At 37.5% G+C, this 20,671-nt stretch overlaps 2 protein-coding genes across 2 annotated transcripts in view; both read right to left on the bottom strand.

Annotated features, from left to right (window-relative positions):
* Window positions 1-235: 235 nt before the first annotated feature.
* LOC107298225 (phosphatidylserine synthase 1) lies at window positions 236-16,212 on the bottom strand. Its single transcript, XM_015827599.1, has 9 exons — window positions 16,059-16,212; window positions 14,806-14,957; window positions 12,552-12,693; window positions 10,285-10,397; window positions 8,850-8,915; window positions 6,686-6,785; window positions 4,684-4,749; window positions 3,749-3,818; window positions 236-2,599 (listed from the first exon to the last, which is right to left on the bottom strand). Exons 1-9 carry the CDS (start codon window positions 16,125-16,127, stop codon window positions 2,490-2,492), a joined length of 888 nt encoding a protein of 295 aa, XP_015683085.1. The 5' UTR covers window positions 16,128-16,212; the 3' UTR covers window positions 236-2,489.
* A 1,177-nt stretch (window positions 16,213-17,389) lies between these two features.
* The window catches only part of LOC107298224 (phosphatidylserine synthase 1), a gene marked incomplete at its 5' end in the record, with an annotated part of 6,397 nt that continues 3,115 nt past the window's right edge, over window positions 17,390-20,671 (bottom strand). Inside the window, 2 exons of the mRNA XM_015827598.1 lie at window positions 17,390-17,506; window positions 19,612-19,753. Coding sequence (XP_015683084.1) covers window positions 17,390-17,506; window positions 19,612-19,753 — 259 coding nt within the window. The remainder of the gene's footprint in view (window positions 17,507-19,611; window positions 19,754-20,671) is intronic.

Genomic DNA, 20,671 nt, shown 5'->3' with positions numbered 1-20,671 from the left:
AGCAATTTTGCATCCTCCAGAATTTTCAGTATAAAGTTAATAGCAGTGTATCTCTTCAATTCAGCAGCAATGAAGAAAAAACTTGGATCTGACAGATCTGATTTAGAATACACAGCTTCCCCTATTTCTATCAGCCTAGGTCTAATTGCCGTGGAAGGTAAAGCATATCATCCCTGCAGGCTAATGGTGCTTTGAGGCAATATATTTCATTAAAGCTAACCAATACAAAAAAGGCCATAAATGAAGATTTTATTGGATTTCTGAAAAGTGGAAAACTAACATGAAAGTGTCAGATCACAGATGTCCTTCCTGTCCCTGAAAAGAGTTAATTACAGAGTGCTCATCTACTCAGCTTAGTCATGCATCTTTTAACATGCCATATTTAGATATTTTAAAAATATTTCGGCCAGAATCCAAGGTTTGCGCTGAAGCATTACAAGAATGCGGAGAGGCAATTGCTGCTGGTGGTCTTCCACAGGCATATCCCCTGATCCAACATTGCAGGACCAAGAGATTGAAAAACCTATCCCTTATACATGGATCACTCCATCTCAGTATTAGGGAATATTAACATAAACTCTAGTTTTGCAAGATAGATATGGATGCCCGTCCTGTGTACAATAAAGATACCCACATACGTCATCTATAAAATCAGTATATTGTATATTAAACTGTACTGTGAATCTAATGCCCAATCTCTAGCAAGGTGAATAGGAATCTTATAATTGACTTTAGCAGAGCCAAGATCCTGCAGGCCCCAGTATCTGCAAAACAAGAAAGGCTCTTTGAAAAAGTGAGAATTATTAACCTCAAAATATTTTTGTTTTAAATGTTCCTAAGGACAGTAAAATTGACCAGCTTTGATCCTGAATATAAAGGGAGGAAAACAACTGGCCTGTTTTTCTGCAACTGACGAATAAAGAAATGGAACTTGGTGAGTGAACAGATATTTGAGAATTATGCAAATATGTGTATGGAATGATCAATTCACAATTTTCAAAATATGAATGAGAAATCAGCTTCACTTGGATCCCCCTGCCCCACCCCAACATGCACAGATTTAGCAAAGTTGCAGCAAATAGGTTATAGCAGTTTTTAATGCAAGGGTCAGACATTTATGAGTGGAAAAAAGGCAGCTTTCCACAGCTTAGCAGCTGCAGTGTTACTATTCAAAAAAGCAGAACTTCTGTAGCACACAAGGTGGTGTGGATTGTGGTGGCCTTTTTCTATGTACAGTCCTTTGATTTGTATGCTGAAGCCTTTACAACAGATCAGACCTTGGGTGCATAGCCTGTAGCATTCTCAAAGCTAGCAATAGGGGGTTCTTATTTAACTGGTTACCTTGGACAAGACTCTTGGCATAACCTGACCCACATCCCACATGGGACACACAAAGGAAGTCAAGGCAAAGAAAATGCAGAATTATTTCATTTCTGAATCTTAACATTTAATATTTCATTTCCTTTTCAGGGAATGTCTAAGAATTGACATTAAAGATTTATTCTATGATTATTTCCTAAGAAACAAAAAGGAAAAAAATCCAGGAAGACTCTGAATGAGTTTGTGTATAGTGTTCCTTGTTTTCTTTTTTCCTTTCCTTTTTGTTTAAATAGCAATGGTGCTTTATTAGGCCAAGGAGATTGTTGTAAAACCGTCAGCATGTATTTGGCTTTAAATCTAAGGTCAACTTTTACTATTGTTTGTCACAAGGCCTACATGATATACTTCAAAGAAGGAACAGTCTTATGGAAAATACTGTAGCCGCCAGAAAACAAAGGGCTATACGCTTAGGTAAATATCTGTTCCTGTGTTAATAAGTACTCTATGGACACAATCCATACATAATAGGATTGTGAATTCAAGGCATTCAACAGAATTAAATATTGTTTTTTTAAAAAACACTACAAAAAATTTGGAATACGCTTTGTAATACTCAGCAGTTTCAGATTCAAAAATGGAAGTGCTGCTTCCTAAAACTGAATAGCACAGAAGGGCTTAGTTACCAAAAGCAAAAGCAGTTATAGCAATCAAAAAGTTATGCTGAAGAACACAAAAATGCAAAACGAAATGTAAAAACTCACAGCCATGGGCATATAAACCAACTGGCTGACAGTTAACTTTGGATCATACTTCTCAACTAAACAAGATCTTCATAAGGCATACACGCTACCACAAGACCTCTCCAGACCAAGCAACTGCTTTGCCTTCGAAACCTTTTCAACTGTCTTGAGTGTCGAATGCAGAGAGTCAAGCCAATTAACGGCAAGGGACAGCAGCTAATGATTTGCAATACACAGATGAATTCCCTCTTAACAAAGCCCAAGGCCTCCAATGACTGAAGAGTTTGTTCCCTTCAATCTCCTCCTCATCTCTTGTTGACCTTCAAGTAGGAAATTCAGATCCAGGCCGTCTTCCTTCTTTGCTCTCAGGCACGATTCTGGGACAAATCTAGAAACTGACAGTCTCTCTCTCTTTCTCTCTCTCTTTCTTTATCTCTTGCCAACCCCATTCGTTACTTTTGTTTTTGAATGACGATTTCTCCTCCTGGATGAATGGCTGTCACTGTTGCTTGAGTGTTTGGGTGGACTGTCTTCCATTCCTAACAAGCAATTTGCACATACACAAAAGCACACAAGAGATAATCACTTAATTTATTGTTTGGTTTGTTTTTTCAGTCAAGAGAAATTCTGGATTATGAATGCATATTGAAAGTTTAGTTGAGACCAACATGCCATCTAGTGGTTAAGCTGCCCCCTAACTAATTTTACAAGCCATTAAGTGACCTGATTATTGTGGAATACTCATGTGGCTTTCAGGCAACTCCATGAAAGATCTGCTAGGCCAAGCTCCTGCTGGACAGATGTACTTTATGGTAATTTTATATATTATGAAATTTTATATAGTTTTAAATATAGTACTCTACATAAATGTTAATTATTGTCACATTTTTGTAATGTGTATGAAATAGTATTAAGCTAGATATATTTTGCTCCTTTGGAACTTAACTCACAATTCTAGACAGGTTTTTTATAGATATATTTTAAATATGATGTTAAGAATAAATGAGTTCTATCACATATACAGGAGAGTATCTTTGGAAAGAAGCCATTGGCATCCTTCAACTATCCAGAAAGACTGAAGCAAAAGGTGAATTCCTTCCCTGCTGCTGTTAATGTAGGTATGGAAAATGCTTGAGTGCTATGAAGTTGAGAAACTACTTTAATCATTCAAAGAAGATTCTTTTTTCTCAAGAGTTTTTCACATCCTGTTTTGGTGCGAAAGTCTACTACTGAATACGGATCCTTCCACCTATTGAACACGGGGCTACAGCAACTATTTAAATTATTAAGTATATTTGTTGCACCTTAGTTTATTATTGCATAAAAAGTTAGTGAGTTACAAGCTACCTCAATAACTAAAGGCTGTGGAGTAAGGTTTCCGTGCATATGGTAGGACTGATTGACCAGGAGCCACAAATATTTACATTAGCCTTTTACAATTCCTCAAAATCTTCTGGAATAGACTGCTCAGGATAGTCAAGAATTTCTCAATAGATAAAATAATGCATAGTTAGATAAAATCCCTTTAATTCTTGAGATAATTACAACAGATCTTAAGAATAATATAAAGATCATCAGGCAGCAAAGAGTATGAAAGTAGATTCACAAATGATTCCTGAAAATTTTAATTAAATGGAATTTGGTGTTATTGATACAACGAATAAATATACTAGAGCAAGTGACAGTACCTCTAGTGGTTTTAGGATTATGCCAGGAAGCATCCGGGATGTACAAACTATCCTCACTTTCCGACAATGTCTGTTACGATAAATATAATAAGATATGTTTGAGAATACTTGTAGCAAAGAAACACTATTAGTTTAATAACTGAGATAACTAAGTTAAATTTTTTAATTTCTTCTTCAATTATACAAATTTAATCAATAAGTGAGAAAGGAACCCTTGCTCTCGTCTGTTACTGTATGCAGATGTAGGAAATAAGCAGGCTGAGCCCGAGGGAGGGATCAAACACGTCATCAGTCATGAGTCCCTGCATGCCCACATGAGATCTAAGTCCAGCCCACCTTGAAAGCCTTCTCTATTCTCACTCATTTCCCTTGACCGTTAGTAGCTCAGATTCATGTAGACAGCTTAGGCTTGCAATAAATCTTTATACTCATTTGAACTGCCTGAATCTCCTCTTGACAGCAATCCTGTTCAACATCATCTTTTGCCCTTCTGTTCAAATACAGATCACTGATAATTTCCTCTCCAACTCTACTCTGCACGAAAAAGTACGTGGAATGCAGAAAAAGACAACCAGGAACAGATTTAGGCCTAAGAATTTTGCCTCAGTCATAGAAGAGACCTCAGAAATGGTGAATCTGCATCTTTGCACATCAACCAAATTACCATTTCCCTCCGTTTTTGTAGCGCTTGGAATCAAAAGCCTTCAGGAAGTTAAAAGCAGAGAATGGCATTTAATAAAAGTATAATCTAGTCTCCCTTCCCCAAATAGTAATAAAAATAAATTAAATTTAGACACAAATTATGTCTCTATATGAAAGTTCACCTAAATGTCAACAGGTTATGGCTAACATATTTTAACATGTTTATCCAGAGGGCAACAGTCTATAATGCAAGAAATCTCTTGAGCCAAGTTCAGCATTTCCATAGACATTACCTTTTCTCGTCCATAATGGTCGGCAAACCACACCATCCCATACAAACACAGAAAAGTAGTAACTGCCTATAATAGAAGAAAAAGAAGATGTCCTTGAGTTGCTCTTTTAATACTTATTTTTAAAGGGGATTTATGCCCAATCTCTCATGGTATGACATGACTTGTCAAAAGAGACAATAATGACAGTATTAAAACTGGAGGTCTTTTTTTACAGCAGTCAAAAGTGCTGCTAATATTGCAACCCCAGTTTTTTTAAAGTAATGTGCACTTTTCCTTGTCTGTCCTGGCTTTTACTAGGCAATAAGGCTTCTTATGTATATGTAGACCTATGTTTGAATCTAAGGTCACTTAAAACACTAAAACAAATACAGGACACTGTAGTGCAACCCTTTATACTAACTTCAATATTTTCAGATGATTTATGAGCACTGATTTTTGTTCTTTGTGCCATGCAAATACATTTGGACAGCTGGCTTTCTAAATAAATTAATCAAAATCAACAATTAGAACAGATTCAAGAGACTATCAGACTAGCCCCAACTTTGTATGGCTATGTATTAAGGATGAAGAGTGGGCACTGCTAAAATGAAGAATACTACAGGGAGCCTTCACAAGGACAAGAATATGACAGAAGCTTTGTATACAACTGTCTATGGAGATTCTCAGTCATCTAGGTCATGGTTATCCCAGAGGTGCTTTTTCAGGAGGCAACTGGACTTTCTTGATTATTATTATTTTTTGAAGAAGTTTCGCTTCTCATCCAAGAAGCTTCTTCAGCTCTGAAGAAACTGAAGAAGCTTCTTGGGTGAGAAGCGAAATGTCTTCAAAAACAAACGAACAAGAAAGTCCAGTTGCCTCTTGAAAAGGCACCTTTGGTACATTTCTATACAAGTGCATCACTATGCAGATATTCAAGAAGAAAAGCAGCAGATTGTGAGATTTGTACTAGAAACTAGAAGGAAAGATCTTATTTCCAGTGAAAGAAATCTCATTCTGATCTCCTGCTGGCTTTTGGTGCCAAATTTTGGAATGATGCTATGAATGCCCTCTTAAAATGGCTACCAGGATAGAATTAGTTTACCATGAGGAAACAATCTTTACAAAGCACAGATTTATCAGACTTCGGTAGTACCAATTTCTATGACTCCTGCTTATGTTATCTTAAAGAAATAAAATTATGAATAGGGCTATGATTAAGTTTTTATTAATTGTGTTGATCATGACTTTGATCCAAATAATTGATCGCCCCTTTCATTGTAAAAGTTTGCATTTTGGTCTGAAGACTGTTGCATTTTTAATTTTTATTCTTATTTATTGTTTTTTCCAAGTAGTAAGCCACTGAGAGTCTGCTTTGTGTTAGGCTGTAAACATGATATATAAATATTGAAGAAATAAAGAAAATCTTTGTATACATAAATTTCTAGAGCAGATATAAGCAGGTTTTTGCATTCTGGCTGTTTTGGACTCTCACAATTCCTATCCTGAACAAAGTTGAATTATAAAATATCTGCAGGATTGATTGTCCTTCATCCTGTCAGAAGGATCTTTCCCTGTTATATGAGACAATTAATATTTGGTGATAGAACATACCATTGTAATTGTTCATCTGTATTAAACATTACAATCTTATTATGAATTTGTCAGCATGTATTTGGTAAAAACATTAGTTATTTTCCTATTTAGCCATCTTAATCAACAAAGGCAACTGAGAAAGATGCTATTGAAAAAAAAGTGTTTCAATGAAACAGGACACCTATCTAAAAAAAGGTTGGTGCTATCCTAGTAAAATTTGATATAGCAATTACCTATGTTTGAGTGGAAGAAGGGAATGAACACAGCATTTGTCCTGGTTATAACAACCAAGGGGTTAAAAACAACTTGTCTTAAATAGATAGGTGATTTCTGGAAGGTGTTGTGCCAGTACTTCTGCAAGGTACCATGTTAAGAAACTGGGTTAAAATATAAATGTGTGTGCAACCTAAATGAGAAAAGATGCACTTACCACACAAAGAAACCAAAATACCACATACAATATTTGTGTTTTGGAGAAGAGATCTTGACCAAACTTGATGCATACAATAGCTTCAAGGAAACCAATAACTCTAGAGGATGACAAAAAAAAATCAAAATATATTGAATTTCTGTTTGAGACTCTGTTTAACCTGACAATCTCAGTTTGTTTTGGGCATATTTTGAGAAATATTTTCTCATCACTGTCATGTTATGAATCAGAAAGCAAGATAAAGGGATCATCCAAAAAATATATTACACACCTAATTGGATCACGGTGTTTTAGATTGAACTGGCACTGCTTTTTTTCTTTCCTTTTCCTTCCACAACATATTTTCTCATAAGTTTATGTTGGCCTCTTTCAGTGTTTTAACAATGTAATACTTTCTCACTATGTAATGAAGCTAAACTATCTATACTGACCAGAATATTAATACCCATTTTTAAAACCTCTCTTCTTGATTTCTAATGGATGCAAATATAAAGAATCTGCTTTCCTCCTGATGATAAAGTCTGCCATGACTGCAATAAAATAAAAGGCAATAAAAAAACAGTCCTGAGTCCCGTAGACCATTTGTCACCAGATGTCCAGGAACTCTGATGCCTAGCACAGTCTTTGTTGTTGATGGTGAAGACCCCATCCAGTATGGGTTTCTGTTAATTACATCTCACCATATTGTTTATGGGAGAGACACTCTTCACCTGACTCCTCTGATGAGACCTGTCCAGTGTGGTTGAACTTCTCATCTACTTTACAGCAAATAACTACGTCAAGATAGTACCTCACTGGGAGATTACTGTTATTATTATTGATTGTTTCATCATATACTATGAGCTGCCAAGAGTCTGCTAATTTGATTGCCTCAGCTGTCAAAATATATTAATTTGGTCTAGCACCTCTCCATTCTACATCATTTTAAAATCACTGATACTATCTAACAAAGATTCATTTCGGAAAGCAAGACTATTCTTTGAAGATGAGTCTCTTGTCTCTCTACCTTTTTTGTCAGAAGAATGAGTAATAGCTATTCTGAATACACTTACAAGAGACACTGAGGATAGATCAGAACAAAGCAAGTGATGACAGAAAAATGTTCCCAACGACATCCAAGTCAGCTGAAGAAATCAGCATGTTTCTACCACATCTAGTGTAAAGCAAGCTTTTCCAAAAAGCCATACTAGTTTGAATCCTGCTATTTCTGTAACGTCATAGTATGAAAAACTTTTGAAAGGCTAACGTATTTTAGATGGGTATCGTTTGCTTTCTTCTCTTGTATTTGCATGTAAGAAAGGAAATAATGATTTCAAGTGATGGCCAGAAATAGGTCTAGATATCATACAATTCAGTCCAAGCTTTCACATACTTTCTCCAACAAACGAGAGTGCAGTTGGAGAGTCCAACAAGCAGCAGCAACCAATCCAAGTTGCTGGGCTGTCTTCTTTAGCATCAAAGTGGTTCCAAAAAGAGAGCCAAACAATATTTGGGAAACTAATTCTTCCTCAATGCTCAAAGGATGGGTTTTTATATTTTTGCTGAAATCAGAATTCCATTAGAGCCCTCCTTACAAATGAGTAGAGTATATAAAAGTTAAGCAACAGAAAACCTAGAAGCTTGAGATCCACAAGCAGAAGTTGGCCAAGGGGGTTGGATCATTCTTTCCTCCTTCCTGCAGCCTCCTATAGACATGGAAAACCCCCTCTGGAGAGTCAAATGACTCCTCAGCATGGTGTCCAATGGGGAATAATAGCAATGGAAAAAGGAAATTGCGAAAACACGTGAATGTTATCCTATCTCTCAACAGGACTTAGGATTCTTCTTTATGCCACTGTAAGTCATACGGACACTACAAAACACATACAAGCAGTAAAGTGAACTATAGTCTGGTAAAATATCTAACTCACAACAAACGTTTAAACCACATGATTTGAGGGGAATTGTTTCCTCTTCTTAATTAAACAGATTCACAGATCATGCCATGGATTATTTTTAACTATGATATATTGAATTAGTTTACAAACTATGGTTTCCAAACTGGAATGACCAAACTTATACAGCATGCTAAGCCAAAAATCATCTGGTGGCGTAAAACAATGCATGAACCCAGCCAGTAAGTCAGATAAAAAGAATTTCAAGAATTCTATATTCAACAACTTACCCAAATACCCAGCACTGAGTTCCTACTCTTTTGCACTGTGTGTCTGTGAGGTAAGCATAGTACTGCCTGTAACAACAAAAACGATAATATTTTTAGAGAAGCAGACAATGGCATATTAAGTGGTTGCCTGTAAATCTGTTTTACAGGGGAAATTATTACTATTTTTTCAGTGACTGTTTGAAATTACAACAACACTGAACAAATGGCACTTATGCCTGGTCCTGAAGGTATGGCTTTTGCAGTGCCCTTGTGGTCACATGATCAAAATTTGGGAGCTTGGTGTGCCCTGCAAGGACGCTTCAACTCTCCCACACATCTCCTCCCATCTCTGCTCTTTTGCCCCATACTGCAGCCATCCACGACAATACTAAGTCCCTGCAATGCCCAGCTGATCTTAACCACCTTTCTACCTCTGCTGTCGAGAAGTATCCAGCTTGGCCATATGTGAGGCCATTGCTAGCCAGGCCAGGCCTTTTTCCCGAGGTCACTTGTGTTTTTCTCCAAACAGTATGCCCCATTCTCTCATTTCAGAGAGTCTTTGGAATGTATCTGAAGTCTTCTGAAGCATCACAAGAATGGGATGTGCTATGTGGAATGCTAGACTGCATTTATTTATAGGACCAAATCAAAAGCTTAAAAATACGGAACTATTAATGTTAGCCACCAAATTAATAATTGCGCAACACTGAAAATGTCTAGATAACATAGCAATTGAGTTGTGCATTAATAAGACCTCTGTCATGTGTCTGATTAACGAAACACTTAAAAGGACTTTCAGGCATATTTTTCCCTAAAAGCATTTATTAAGGTTACAGAGACGTCAGTACAGCATGGTGGAAATGCTTAGGTTTGGCTTCTTTTCCGTTACGCATATACATTCTAAGCATTTCCCTCCCCCTTATTTTGGGGTCATGGTTCACATCTTCCAATCAACTTGGAAGATGTGATTTACTTCCGGTATCTTTTTCCCGGGCTATCCTTATTCTCCTCCCTTTTTCCCTGTTGCCTGGTTTAACTATAAAAATATCAGACAGTTCTGCATATTGTCAAAGCAAGAATATACAGTATTTGCAGCGTTGACAACCTCTTCAATTGCTACATTAGGACAAAATTGCTACATTAGAAAAAAATTACAAGCAAAGTTAAATTAATGAGATATTAGAAGCAAGAACCATAATTATATCAAACTTGGATGGTTTTTATAATTTATCTCAATAGCAATAGACTATAATCTGGTATACCCTATACCTATGGCAAATTTTCAGTTGTATAATACCTATCTCTTTATTTACATTGCACTAGATCTCCTTGGCATTCTCAATATGTATGCTGAACCATCATTAATGTTTTTTTTTCTGTAGCAGGCTTCCATCTCTACATATGAAGGAACTAGGTGAAGATTTACAATGATGAACGTAAAACAGTCAAAAATTACCTCACAGTTGGTGCTGTAATAATTCCAATGAAGAGAATCCTACCCCAGCTTAAAGAGTGACTTGCTTGAAAAACAAAGATATGTTTCAAGAAAAAGGTGTTCAACTCTGTCAACTAAAAAGAAAGAAGCAGGGAGAAAAATCAATATATTCATCTGGACAAACAAGACAAAAACAGAGCCATAAAACAAGTTTGGCTCATTCCAGAATAATAATATATACTTAGTTAGTGAATGCATAGCTATTTAATTATATAGCGAATTGGTTAGCTAATATATGGTATATATGAAATCAATATATACAGCATTTATGTAGCAGCGAATGAAGAATTTGCATTGTATTTCTCTCCATTAGAAGAATGAGACTGGTTTTAAATGATCACGTTTTACTGATAAAAGAAAACACATTCATTTTTCTCTTTTATTATTCTGGTATTATGAAATTATAGATGTTCTGGAACAATACATAACTGGATGATATGGTGGGGGGGAGTGCCAGAGACTAGATTTGTACAATGTGCTAAACTAGGGGTCCCCAACCCCCGGTCTCTGGACTGGCACTGGGCTGCAGCATACCATCCCCACGGGATGCAGACAGGACATAAAACCATGCCCCGTCCGGTCCGCAGAAAAACCTCTCTGCACAGAACCGCCCCTGGTGCCCAAAAGGTTGAGGGCCGCTATGCTAACCCATGGTTTGTAAGCCTAATATATTAAAATAACCCACTTCATCCGTCAATCATACAATAACTTCATCCGTCGATCATACAAAACCATAAACTAATTTACAAACTAGGTTCAATGGAATCAAACAACCACGCTGTTTTAGCCCAAGTGCAAGCCTGATCTGAATGTTGGCTATGGTGAGGAAAGTGTTTATATGACAGCAGCTGTAATCAGTTAATCAGAGCTGGAAGAGACCTTTGAGGTCTTCTAGTCCAACCCCCTATTCAAGAAGGAGACCCTATACCATTTCAGATAGGTATGTCCAGTCTTTTCTTTAAAACCTTCAGTGATGAAGCACCTACAACTGCTGAAGGCAAGTTGTTCCACTGGTTAATTTTCCTCACTGTTAGGAAGTTTCTCCTTAATTCTAGGTTGCTTTTCTCCTTGATTAGTTTCCATTGTTTCTTGTCTTGCCTTCTGGTGCTTTGAAAAATAAGTTGACCCCCTCTTCTTTGTGGCAGCCCCTCAAATACTGGAATATTGCTATCATATCACCCCTAGTCCTTCTTTTCTCTAGATTGGCCATACTCAAATCCTGCAACCATTCTTCATATATTTTTGTCTCCAGGCCCTTAATCATCTTACTTGCTCTTCTCTGCACTTTTTCCAAAGTATCAACATCTTTTTTTGTAATGTGGTGACCAAAACTGGATGTTGTATTCCAGGTGTGATCTTACTAAGGCATTATAAAGCGGTACTAATACTTCACGTGATTTTGATTCTATGCCTCTGTTTACACAACCAAGGATTGTATTAGCTTTTTTGGCTGCTGCCAAACTCTGCTGGCTCATATTTAAGTGATCATCCACTAGGACTCCAATGAATGAACAATGAATCAATGAACAGGACAGGAATCTTGTGGCAGGAGGGAGAGCAATAAAGAAAAAGAATTAGTTTGAAGATGTGTCTATCAATTAAGATTAACAGTATAACTCTTCAACTTTTGCATAATAAAAGTAGGAATAAATACTTGTGGGGAAAAAAAATAAACGTTAAATCAATAAAAATAATAAACGTTAAATCATTTTAGGAAAATGCTAAGTAGTTGGATGTATTACATAAGTACAGTATTTAAAAACAGGTAGCATTGCTTCCTGTATTAATAATTTGCCTACTTAGCTGATCAAGTTAGCAAATTATCTCACAAGGAGATCATAATGTTATTATTTCTTTTGTAAATACTCAAACCCTTTGAGTTTATCTGAAGAGAATTATCACGCTTGAATCATTCCTTATATGCACAACTATGGCACTCCTGCTTTGTAACAAATATATGTATATCTAGCATTTCCCTGGAATTCAAGCCAGCAAATGATATTATTTCATTTGGTTATGCATTAACACAGGGTCCTCAAACCTGGCCACTTTAAGACTTGTGGACTTCAACTCCCAGAATTCCCCAGCCAGCCATGGCTGGCTGGGGAATTCTGGGAGTTGAAGTCCACAAGTCTTAAAGTGGCCAAGTTTGAGGACCCCTGCATTAACAAAACAAATATAATCTGCTCCCCAACAAAACATCAGCTAAGTCTTCATTTATATTTTACCTGCCAGATGATCATGAAAAGGTATATCCCAGCTACTCGTTGAAAAGAGGACTTGGGATCAAACCAGCGAACGTAGGTCCAGCTTGCTGGAGTGAATTGTAAAACGGCTCTCTTGATTTTACCTGTGGTAGTGTGAATGTCCCTAAAAGCAGACAAGGAGGAGATCAATGTTGCAGTTTTGCTTAGTGATCATAATTCAAAACTGTGGTATTGTTGCAGATTTAAGTCCTTTAATCTATTCAGCAAGCAAGCAATTTTCTCAATAGAAATGTGCAATCAAATGCTCATTCACACAAAGGCTTTCCTCCCTAAATGTATCAAAGCGGAGAGAACAATTCCTTATGTTACTCAGATAGACACTGTTACTACACACTACTACTTTTTAAAAGTTGCTTTCAAGGAAAAGGATTTTAAAATTCTAGGCTTTCCCACCCAATTTTTAATCATTTGACAGATGTTCTTAGAATTAAGGACAAGTGAATAAAAAGTCACCAGTGATTGTATCAATGCGAATGTTAGCATTAAAGGTGCCTTTGTAGAAATTTCTATTTGCTTTTTATGTACATAAACAGTTTCCAAGTACACTTCAAAGTCTCATGTGTGAGGTTTCATTTCTATTCTACAACAGTGGCTTCCATTCTAGCCTCTTCCAATTCTATAGGACCTTCCAGGTCCTGCATTCACATTCCTGATCCTGAAGATCTGAGATCTTCTGGAGCATCAACAGTGTGGCTGAAAGAAGTGGAATCTCCTCTAAATTACCAGGATAAGACACTTTCCTGCTTAATGTCTTTCAGTATATCTGAAGCACAAAAATAACTAAGGATATCCACCACTATTTTTTTATTTGTCACAATGGCATTCAGAGAAATTTCTCCCTCTCACTCTGGCAGGACATGATCAATACTAAAACTTCAAACACTAATTTGAAAATCATCTTTCTGCACTCCAGCAACTGCAAGATGAAATCAATTTTACTTCAAGCTCTATGGATTTACTGTTACATGGATAAATGATTGTGTACATAGTGTAGGTAGTTGAGAAGTATATCAAGAAAGACAGGTTTGTTCTTCTAATTCTATTGCCAGGGTAAAACACAAGGAGAGTAACCAGAAAGGAAAATAGATAAAACAAAGGTTCGTATATGGAAATAATGTTTTTCAGGCACAGCTCTCAGAAGATGGAACTAACTCGGTTTTTTAAAATGCTCTTACCGTTATACCAAATTCAACATAGAAAAAAACAAGAAACATGGGAAACCATTTCATAATTTCACCCTTCAACGGTATACTTAACAACAAGCAATATGAAACAATTTGTTTTCATGCTCCAATCCCACAAAATTAATCACACAGTAGAAAGGACTTCCTTGAGTCCAGTTATTTAGCAAGAAATGGAAGTTGTTTGTCATTACCATCTCCTGCAATAATTTTTAATTTCTCAATCTAGTCTATATTTCTAAGATTTTTCTGGTTGTCTCTCATCCAAGTTCATGTCTACTTATCTTATGAACCCAAATCAGCTAATTTCTAATCAATTAGAAACTAATAACAAAGGTTCTTTCTAAAAAGTTCTTAGATTACTCATCCAAATGAATCTATAGGTGGGTCCATATGATTCTCAACATCTATTCCAGTAGATATAACTGGAAAACTAAGATTATTCCAAATTACAATTCCTAGCACAAGTACATGTAGTATTTTCAGTAATACAAAGAGCTCATAAATATGAGCTTAAACAAATATATTTAAATGGCCTACAATTAAATTATCCCTGTAATTGGCAACTTTCACTATACAAGTAGTCCTTGACTTACAACAGTTTGTTTAGTGACCATTCAAAGTTACATCAGTATTGAAAAAAATTGACTTATAATTATTTTTCATGTTTATGACCACTGCAGCATCTCTGTGGTCACATGATCAAAATTCGGACCCTTGGCAACTGGTTCATATTTGTGACGGTCACAGTGTTCTGGAGTCACATGAACACCTTTTGCGATCTTCTGACAAGCAAAATCAATGGGGAAGCCACATCCACTTAACAATTACGTTGCTAACTTAACAACTGCAGTGATTCACTTAAGCAAGAAAAGTCATAAAATGGGACACAACTCACTTAACAAATGTCTCATTTAGCAACATAAATTTTGGGTTCAGTTGTGGTCATAAGATGAGGACTACCTGTATTCCTATGAAACTGCAATATAATATCTCATTAAGACAGTATTTATTGGATACTACTTGAGACCTACTTGAAGCTTGCCCAGTGATAAGTTCTCATCTCCAACCAACGGCAAACCACCATGCCCAACCAGATGCCACCTCCATTACATAATAGGATATCCAAAATAACTTGATCCCACCAGCATTCAGCAAAATTCGGCAGCAGATGCATGAAGAACAGCTACAGAATACAACAGAAATTTTGGTAAGAAATTCATTCTGATTCCTTTCAACACAAAAAAACAGAATTTGAAAACATATACACACACATATACAAACACATAACATATGATACTTTATACCACATACATACAAACACATTATAATTTATGGTAAGACTAATTAAGCAATATGTATGTGTGCATATTGTTTAATTAGTCTTATCATAAATTATGATATACTAGTGATAGTTTTATTTATTTACGGTAATGCCCTAATTTAAAGAAAATGTTTTGTATTTTCAACAATGTTCTATCCTTTTATCCATGTCATACTAGTAATTCACTGATTACCAGGGAAAGGTTTTGAAGGGTAGCATCTGTATAAAGCTGGACTTAATTCAACTAATTTATTATAGATCCATGCAGATGGACACAACAGAATATAATAATAGTTAACATTGCATTTCCTGTTTTAAGTCTCCATATGCTCTAGAAAATAAGGTTTTAACAAGTATTCAGAAGAAAATATTGGGCACTTTGGGAAGGATGTGTCAGAAATCCTTAATAATCTAAAGGACTACTGAGATTTTTTGAGACATCTGTTACATAAAATCACTTGGAGCAATCACTGTTGAGTTCAGGAATGAGCCTGCTGAGTTGGCTTTGGTGTGATATATTGGACTACACCAAGGCACTGTAGCAAAGGGCTGCCCTTGAAGAGTACTCAGAACTGTAGCTGAGCTAATTCTACAGAAAAGAATTAGAACTGTATTTTGCCACATAAAACTAGCTGTAGGGACTTCACATTTATTTCACATACATGCGTAGGTATCCTATATAAATTTCTTTCCTTTATAAATGAAAAGGTGGGCACATTTTGCTACATCTGACTCAGGCTGCCAGATAGATAGATAATAGAGATTTCACTCCAAAGATATACCTTTTATCCCAAAGGTGCTTTTTCATATACCTTTTATTTCTGCAACAACGCCACTGGGAAAGACTTCTGTATGGTGTCAACTGCAGTGAAGCTCTCAGCATTGTTTGGCACATACCAAACATCAAGTCATGGTAGGTGCCCTGTGCATTCATCTTTTTTCAGTGCCCATTACCCAACTTACCTCTGTCAGCTCCCAGGTGATGCTAATAGTCCAACACAATCCATAGCTGCGAATCAACAAAGCCTTCATTGCCCAGCCCCAGAAATGCCCAAAAGCAAATATGTCAAAATGACTTAGGATTCGTTCCCAGGTAATAACATGGCAATTCACAGCATATTCCTGTTGATGATTNCACACATCTCCTCCCATCTCTGCTCTTTTGCCCCATACTGCAGCCATCCACGACAATACTAAGTCCCTGCAATGCCCAGCTGATCTTAACCACCTTTCTACCTCTGCTGTCGAGAAGTATCCAGCTTGGCCATATGTGAGGCCATTGCTAGCCAGGCCAGGCCTTTTTCCCGAGGTCACTTGTGTTTTTCTCCAAACAGCATGCCCCATTCTCTCATTTTAGAGAGTCTTTGGAATGTATCTGAAGTCTTCTGAAGCATCACAAGAATGGGATGTGCTATGTGGAACGCTAGACTGCATTTATTTATAGGACCAAATCAAAAGCTTAAAAATACGGAACTATTAATGTTAGCCACCAAATTAATAATTGCACAACACTGAAAATGTCTAGATAACATAACAATTGAGTTGTGCATTAATAAGACCTCTTCAATTGCTAAATTAGTACAAAATTGCTACATTAGAAAAAAATTACAAGCAAAGTTAAATTAATGAGATATTAGAGGCAAGAACCATAATTATATCAAACTTGGATGGTTTTTATAATTTATCTCAATAGCAATAGACTATAATCTGGTATACTCTATACCAGTGGTTCTCAACCTTTTTAATGCCGCGACCCCCAACCGATCGTAAGTCGAGGACTAAACCGGTTGTAAGTCGAGGACTAAACCGGTCATAAGTCGAGGACTAAACCAGTCGTAAGTCGAGGACTACCCAGCCGGTCGTAAGTCGAGGACTTTCCCTGCCCGGGAGCGCCGCGCATGCGTGGTTCCGCCCCCTGCGCCGGCCGAGGCGTAGCTGGCAAGCGGCAAAGATGGAGCAGGCCGGCCACCAGCTGGCCCAGCCCAAGGGAGGTAAGGCACCCACCGGAAAAGGGGAAAAAATGGCGGACAGCCTTGCTTGGCGACCCCCGTGAAATGGTCGATCGACCCCAAATGGGGTCGCGACCCATAGGTTGAGAACCGCTGCTCTATATCTATGGCAAATTTTCAGTTGTATAATATCTATCTCTTTATTTACATTGCAGTATATCTCCTTGGCATTCTCAATATGTATGCTGAACCATCATTAATGTTTTTTTCTGTAGCAGGCTTCCATCTATACATATGAAGGAACTAGGTGAAGATTTACAATGATGAACGTAAAACAGTCAAAAATTACCTCACAGTTGGTGCTGTAATAATTCCAATGAAGAGAATCCTACCCCAGCTTAAAGAGTGACTTGCTTGAAAAACAAAGATATGCTTCAAGAAAAAGGTGTTCAACTCTGTCAACTAAAAAGAAAGAGGCAGGGAGAAAAATCAATATATTCATCTGGACAAACAAGACAAAAACAGAGCCATAAAACAAGTTTGGCTCATTCCAGAATAATAATATATACTTAGTTAGTGAATGCATAGCTATTTAATTATATAGCGAATTGGTTAGCTAATATATGGTATATATGAAATCAATATATACAGCATTTATGTAGCAGCGAATGAAGAATTTGCATTGTATTTCTCTCCATTAGAAGAATGAGACTGGTTTTAAATGATCATGTTTTACTGATAAAAGAAAACACATTCATTTTTCTCTTTTATTATTCTGGTATTATGAAATTATAGATGTTCTGGAACAATACATAACTGGCTGATATGGGGGGGGAGTGCCAGAGACTAGATTTGTACAATGTGCTAAACCAGGGGTCCCCAAGCCCCAGTCTGTGGACTGGCACCGGGCTGCGGCATACTATCCCCACGGGATGCAGGCAGGACATGAAACCATGCCCCCTCCGGTCCGCAGAAAAACCTCTCTGCACAGAACCATCCCTGGTGTCCAAAAGGTTGAGGGCCGCTATGCTAAACCATGGTTTGTAAGCCTAATATATTAAAATAACCCACAATAACTTCATCCGTCGATCATACAAAACCATAAACTAATTTACAAACTAGGTTCAATGGAATCAAACAACCACGCTGTTTTAGCCCAAGTGCAAGCCTGATCTGAATGTTGGCTATGGTGAGGAAAGTGTTTATATGACAGCAGCTGTAATCAGTTAATCAGAGCTGGAAGAGACCTTTGAGGTCTTCTAGTCCAACCCCCTATTGAAGAAGGAGACCCTATACCATTTCAGATAGGTATGTCCAGTCTTTTCTTTAAAACCTTCAGTGATGAAGCACCTACAACTGCTGAAGGCAAGTTGTTCCACTGGTTAATTTTCCTCACTGTTAGGAAGTTTCTCCTTAATTCCAGGTTGCTTTTCTCCTTGATTAGTTTCCATTGTTTCTTGTCTTGCCTTCTGGTGCTTGAAAAATAAGTTGACCCCCTCTTCTTTGTGGCAGCCCCTTAAATACTGGAATATTGCTATCATATCACCCCTAGTCCTTCTTTTCTGTAGATTGGCCATACTCAACTCCTGCAACCATTCTTCATATTTTTGTCTCCAGGCCCTTAATCATCTTAGTTGCTCTTCTTTGCATTTTTTCCAAAGTCTCAAAACTTTTTCGTAATGTGGTGACCAAAACTGGATGTTGTATTCCAGGTGTGATCTTACTAAGGCATTATAAAGCGGTACTAATACTTCACGTGATTTTGATTCTATGCCTCTGTTTACACAACCAAGGATTGTATTAGCTTTTTTGGCTGCTGCCAAACTCTGCTGGCTCATGTTTAAGTGATCATCCACTAGGACTCCAATGAATGAACAATGAATCAATGAACAGGACAGGAATCTTGGGGCAGGAGAGCGACCAATAAAGAAAAAGAATTAGTTTGAAGATGTGTCTTATCAATTAAGATTAAGAGTATAACTCTTCAACTTTTGCATAATAAAAGTAGGAATAAATACTTCTGGAAAAAAATAATAAACGTTAAATCATTTTAGGAAAATGCTAAGTAGTTGGATGTATTACATAAGTACAGTATTTAAAAACAGGTAGCATTGCTTCCTGTATGAATAATTTGCCTACTTAGCTGATCAACTTAGCAAATTATCTCACAAGGAGATCATAATGTTATTATTTCTTTTGTAAATACATTTCCCTTTGAGTTTATCTGAAGAGAATTATCACGCTTGAATCATTCCTTATACGCACAACTATGGCACTCCTGCTTTATAACAAATATATGTATATCTAGCATTTCCCTGGAATTCAAGCCAGCAAATGATACTATTTCATTTGGTTATGCATTAACACAGGGTCCTCAAACCTGGCCACTTTAAGACTTGTGGACTTCAACTCCCAGAATTCCCCAGCCAGCCATGGCTGGCTGGGGAATTCTGGGAGTTGAAGTCCACAAGTCTTAAAGTGGCCAAGTTTGAGGACCCCTGCATTAACAAAACAAATATAATCTGCTCCCCAACAAAACATCAGCTAAGTCTTCACTTATATTTTACCTGCCAGATGATCATGAAAAGGTATATCCCAGCTACTCGTTGAAAAGAGGACTTGGGATCAAACCAGCGAACGTAGGTCCAGCTTGCTGGAGTGAATTGTAAAACGGCTCTCTTGATTTTACCTGTGGTAGTGTGAATGTCCCTAAAAGCAGACAAGGAGGAGATCAATGTTGCCGTTTTGCTTAATGATCATAATTCAAAATTGTGGTATTGTTGCAGATTTAAGTCCTTTAATCTATTCAGCAAGCAAGCAATTTTCTCAATAGAAATGTGCAATCAAATGCTCATTCACACAAAGGCTTTCCTCCCTAAATGTATCAAAGCGGAGAGAACAATTCCTTATGTTACTCAGATAGACACTGTTACTACACACTACTACTTTTTAAAAGTTGCTTTCAAGGAAAAGGATTTTAAAATTCTAGGCTTTCCCACCCAATTTTTAATCATTTGACAGATGTTCTTAGAATTAAGGACAAGTGAATAAAAAGTCACCAGTGATTGTATCAATGTGAATGTTAGCATTAAAGGTGCCTTTGTAGAAATTTCTATTTGCTTTTTATGTACATAAACAGTTTCCAAGTACGCTTCAAAGTCTCATGTGTGAGGTTTCATTTCTATTCTACAACAGTGACTTCCATTCTAGCCTCTTCCAATTCTATAGGACCTTCCAGGTCCTGCATTCACATTCCTGATCCTGAAGGTCTGAGATCTTCTGGAGCATCAACAGTGTGGCTGAAGGAAGTGGAATCTCCTCTAAATTACCAGGATAAGACCAGGGCTTTTTTTCAGCCGGAACGCGGCGGAACCGCGTTCCGGCACCTTTTTCCAGGCCGGCCGCACCGGGCGCAACATCTGGGGGGGGCGCTCGCACTCGCAGCTCTCTGCCCCTGCCTGGCTCACAACCGCGGCCATAGGGAGGCTCGGTCGGCGCGCCCCTGGCCCGTTTCCTAGGCGACCCTGCCCGAGCAAGAAGCGGCAGAGAATCCAGAGGCTCTCACGCCGGCGCCCTCAAAGCCAAACGCGCGCGGCTTCTCAGAGCAAAAGCCCCTCCCAAATTTTA

This window comes from Protobothrops mucrosquamatus, unplaced genomic scaffold (genome assembly GCF_001527695.2).
Source record: "Protobothrops mucrosquamatus isolate PMUCROS unplaced genomic scaffold, P.Mucros_1.0 scaffold3810, whole genome shotgun sequence".
Taxonomy (NCBI): Eukaryota; Metazoa; Chordata; class Lepidosauria; order Squamata; family Viperidae; genus Protobothrops; species Protobothrops mucrosquamatus.
This window is presented reverse-complemented; position numbering and strand designations above follow the sequence as displayed.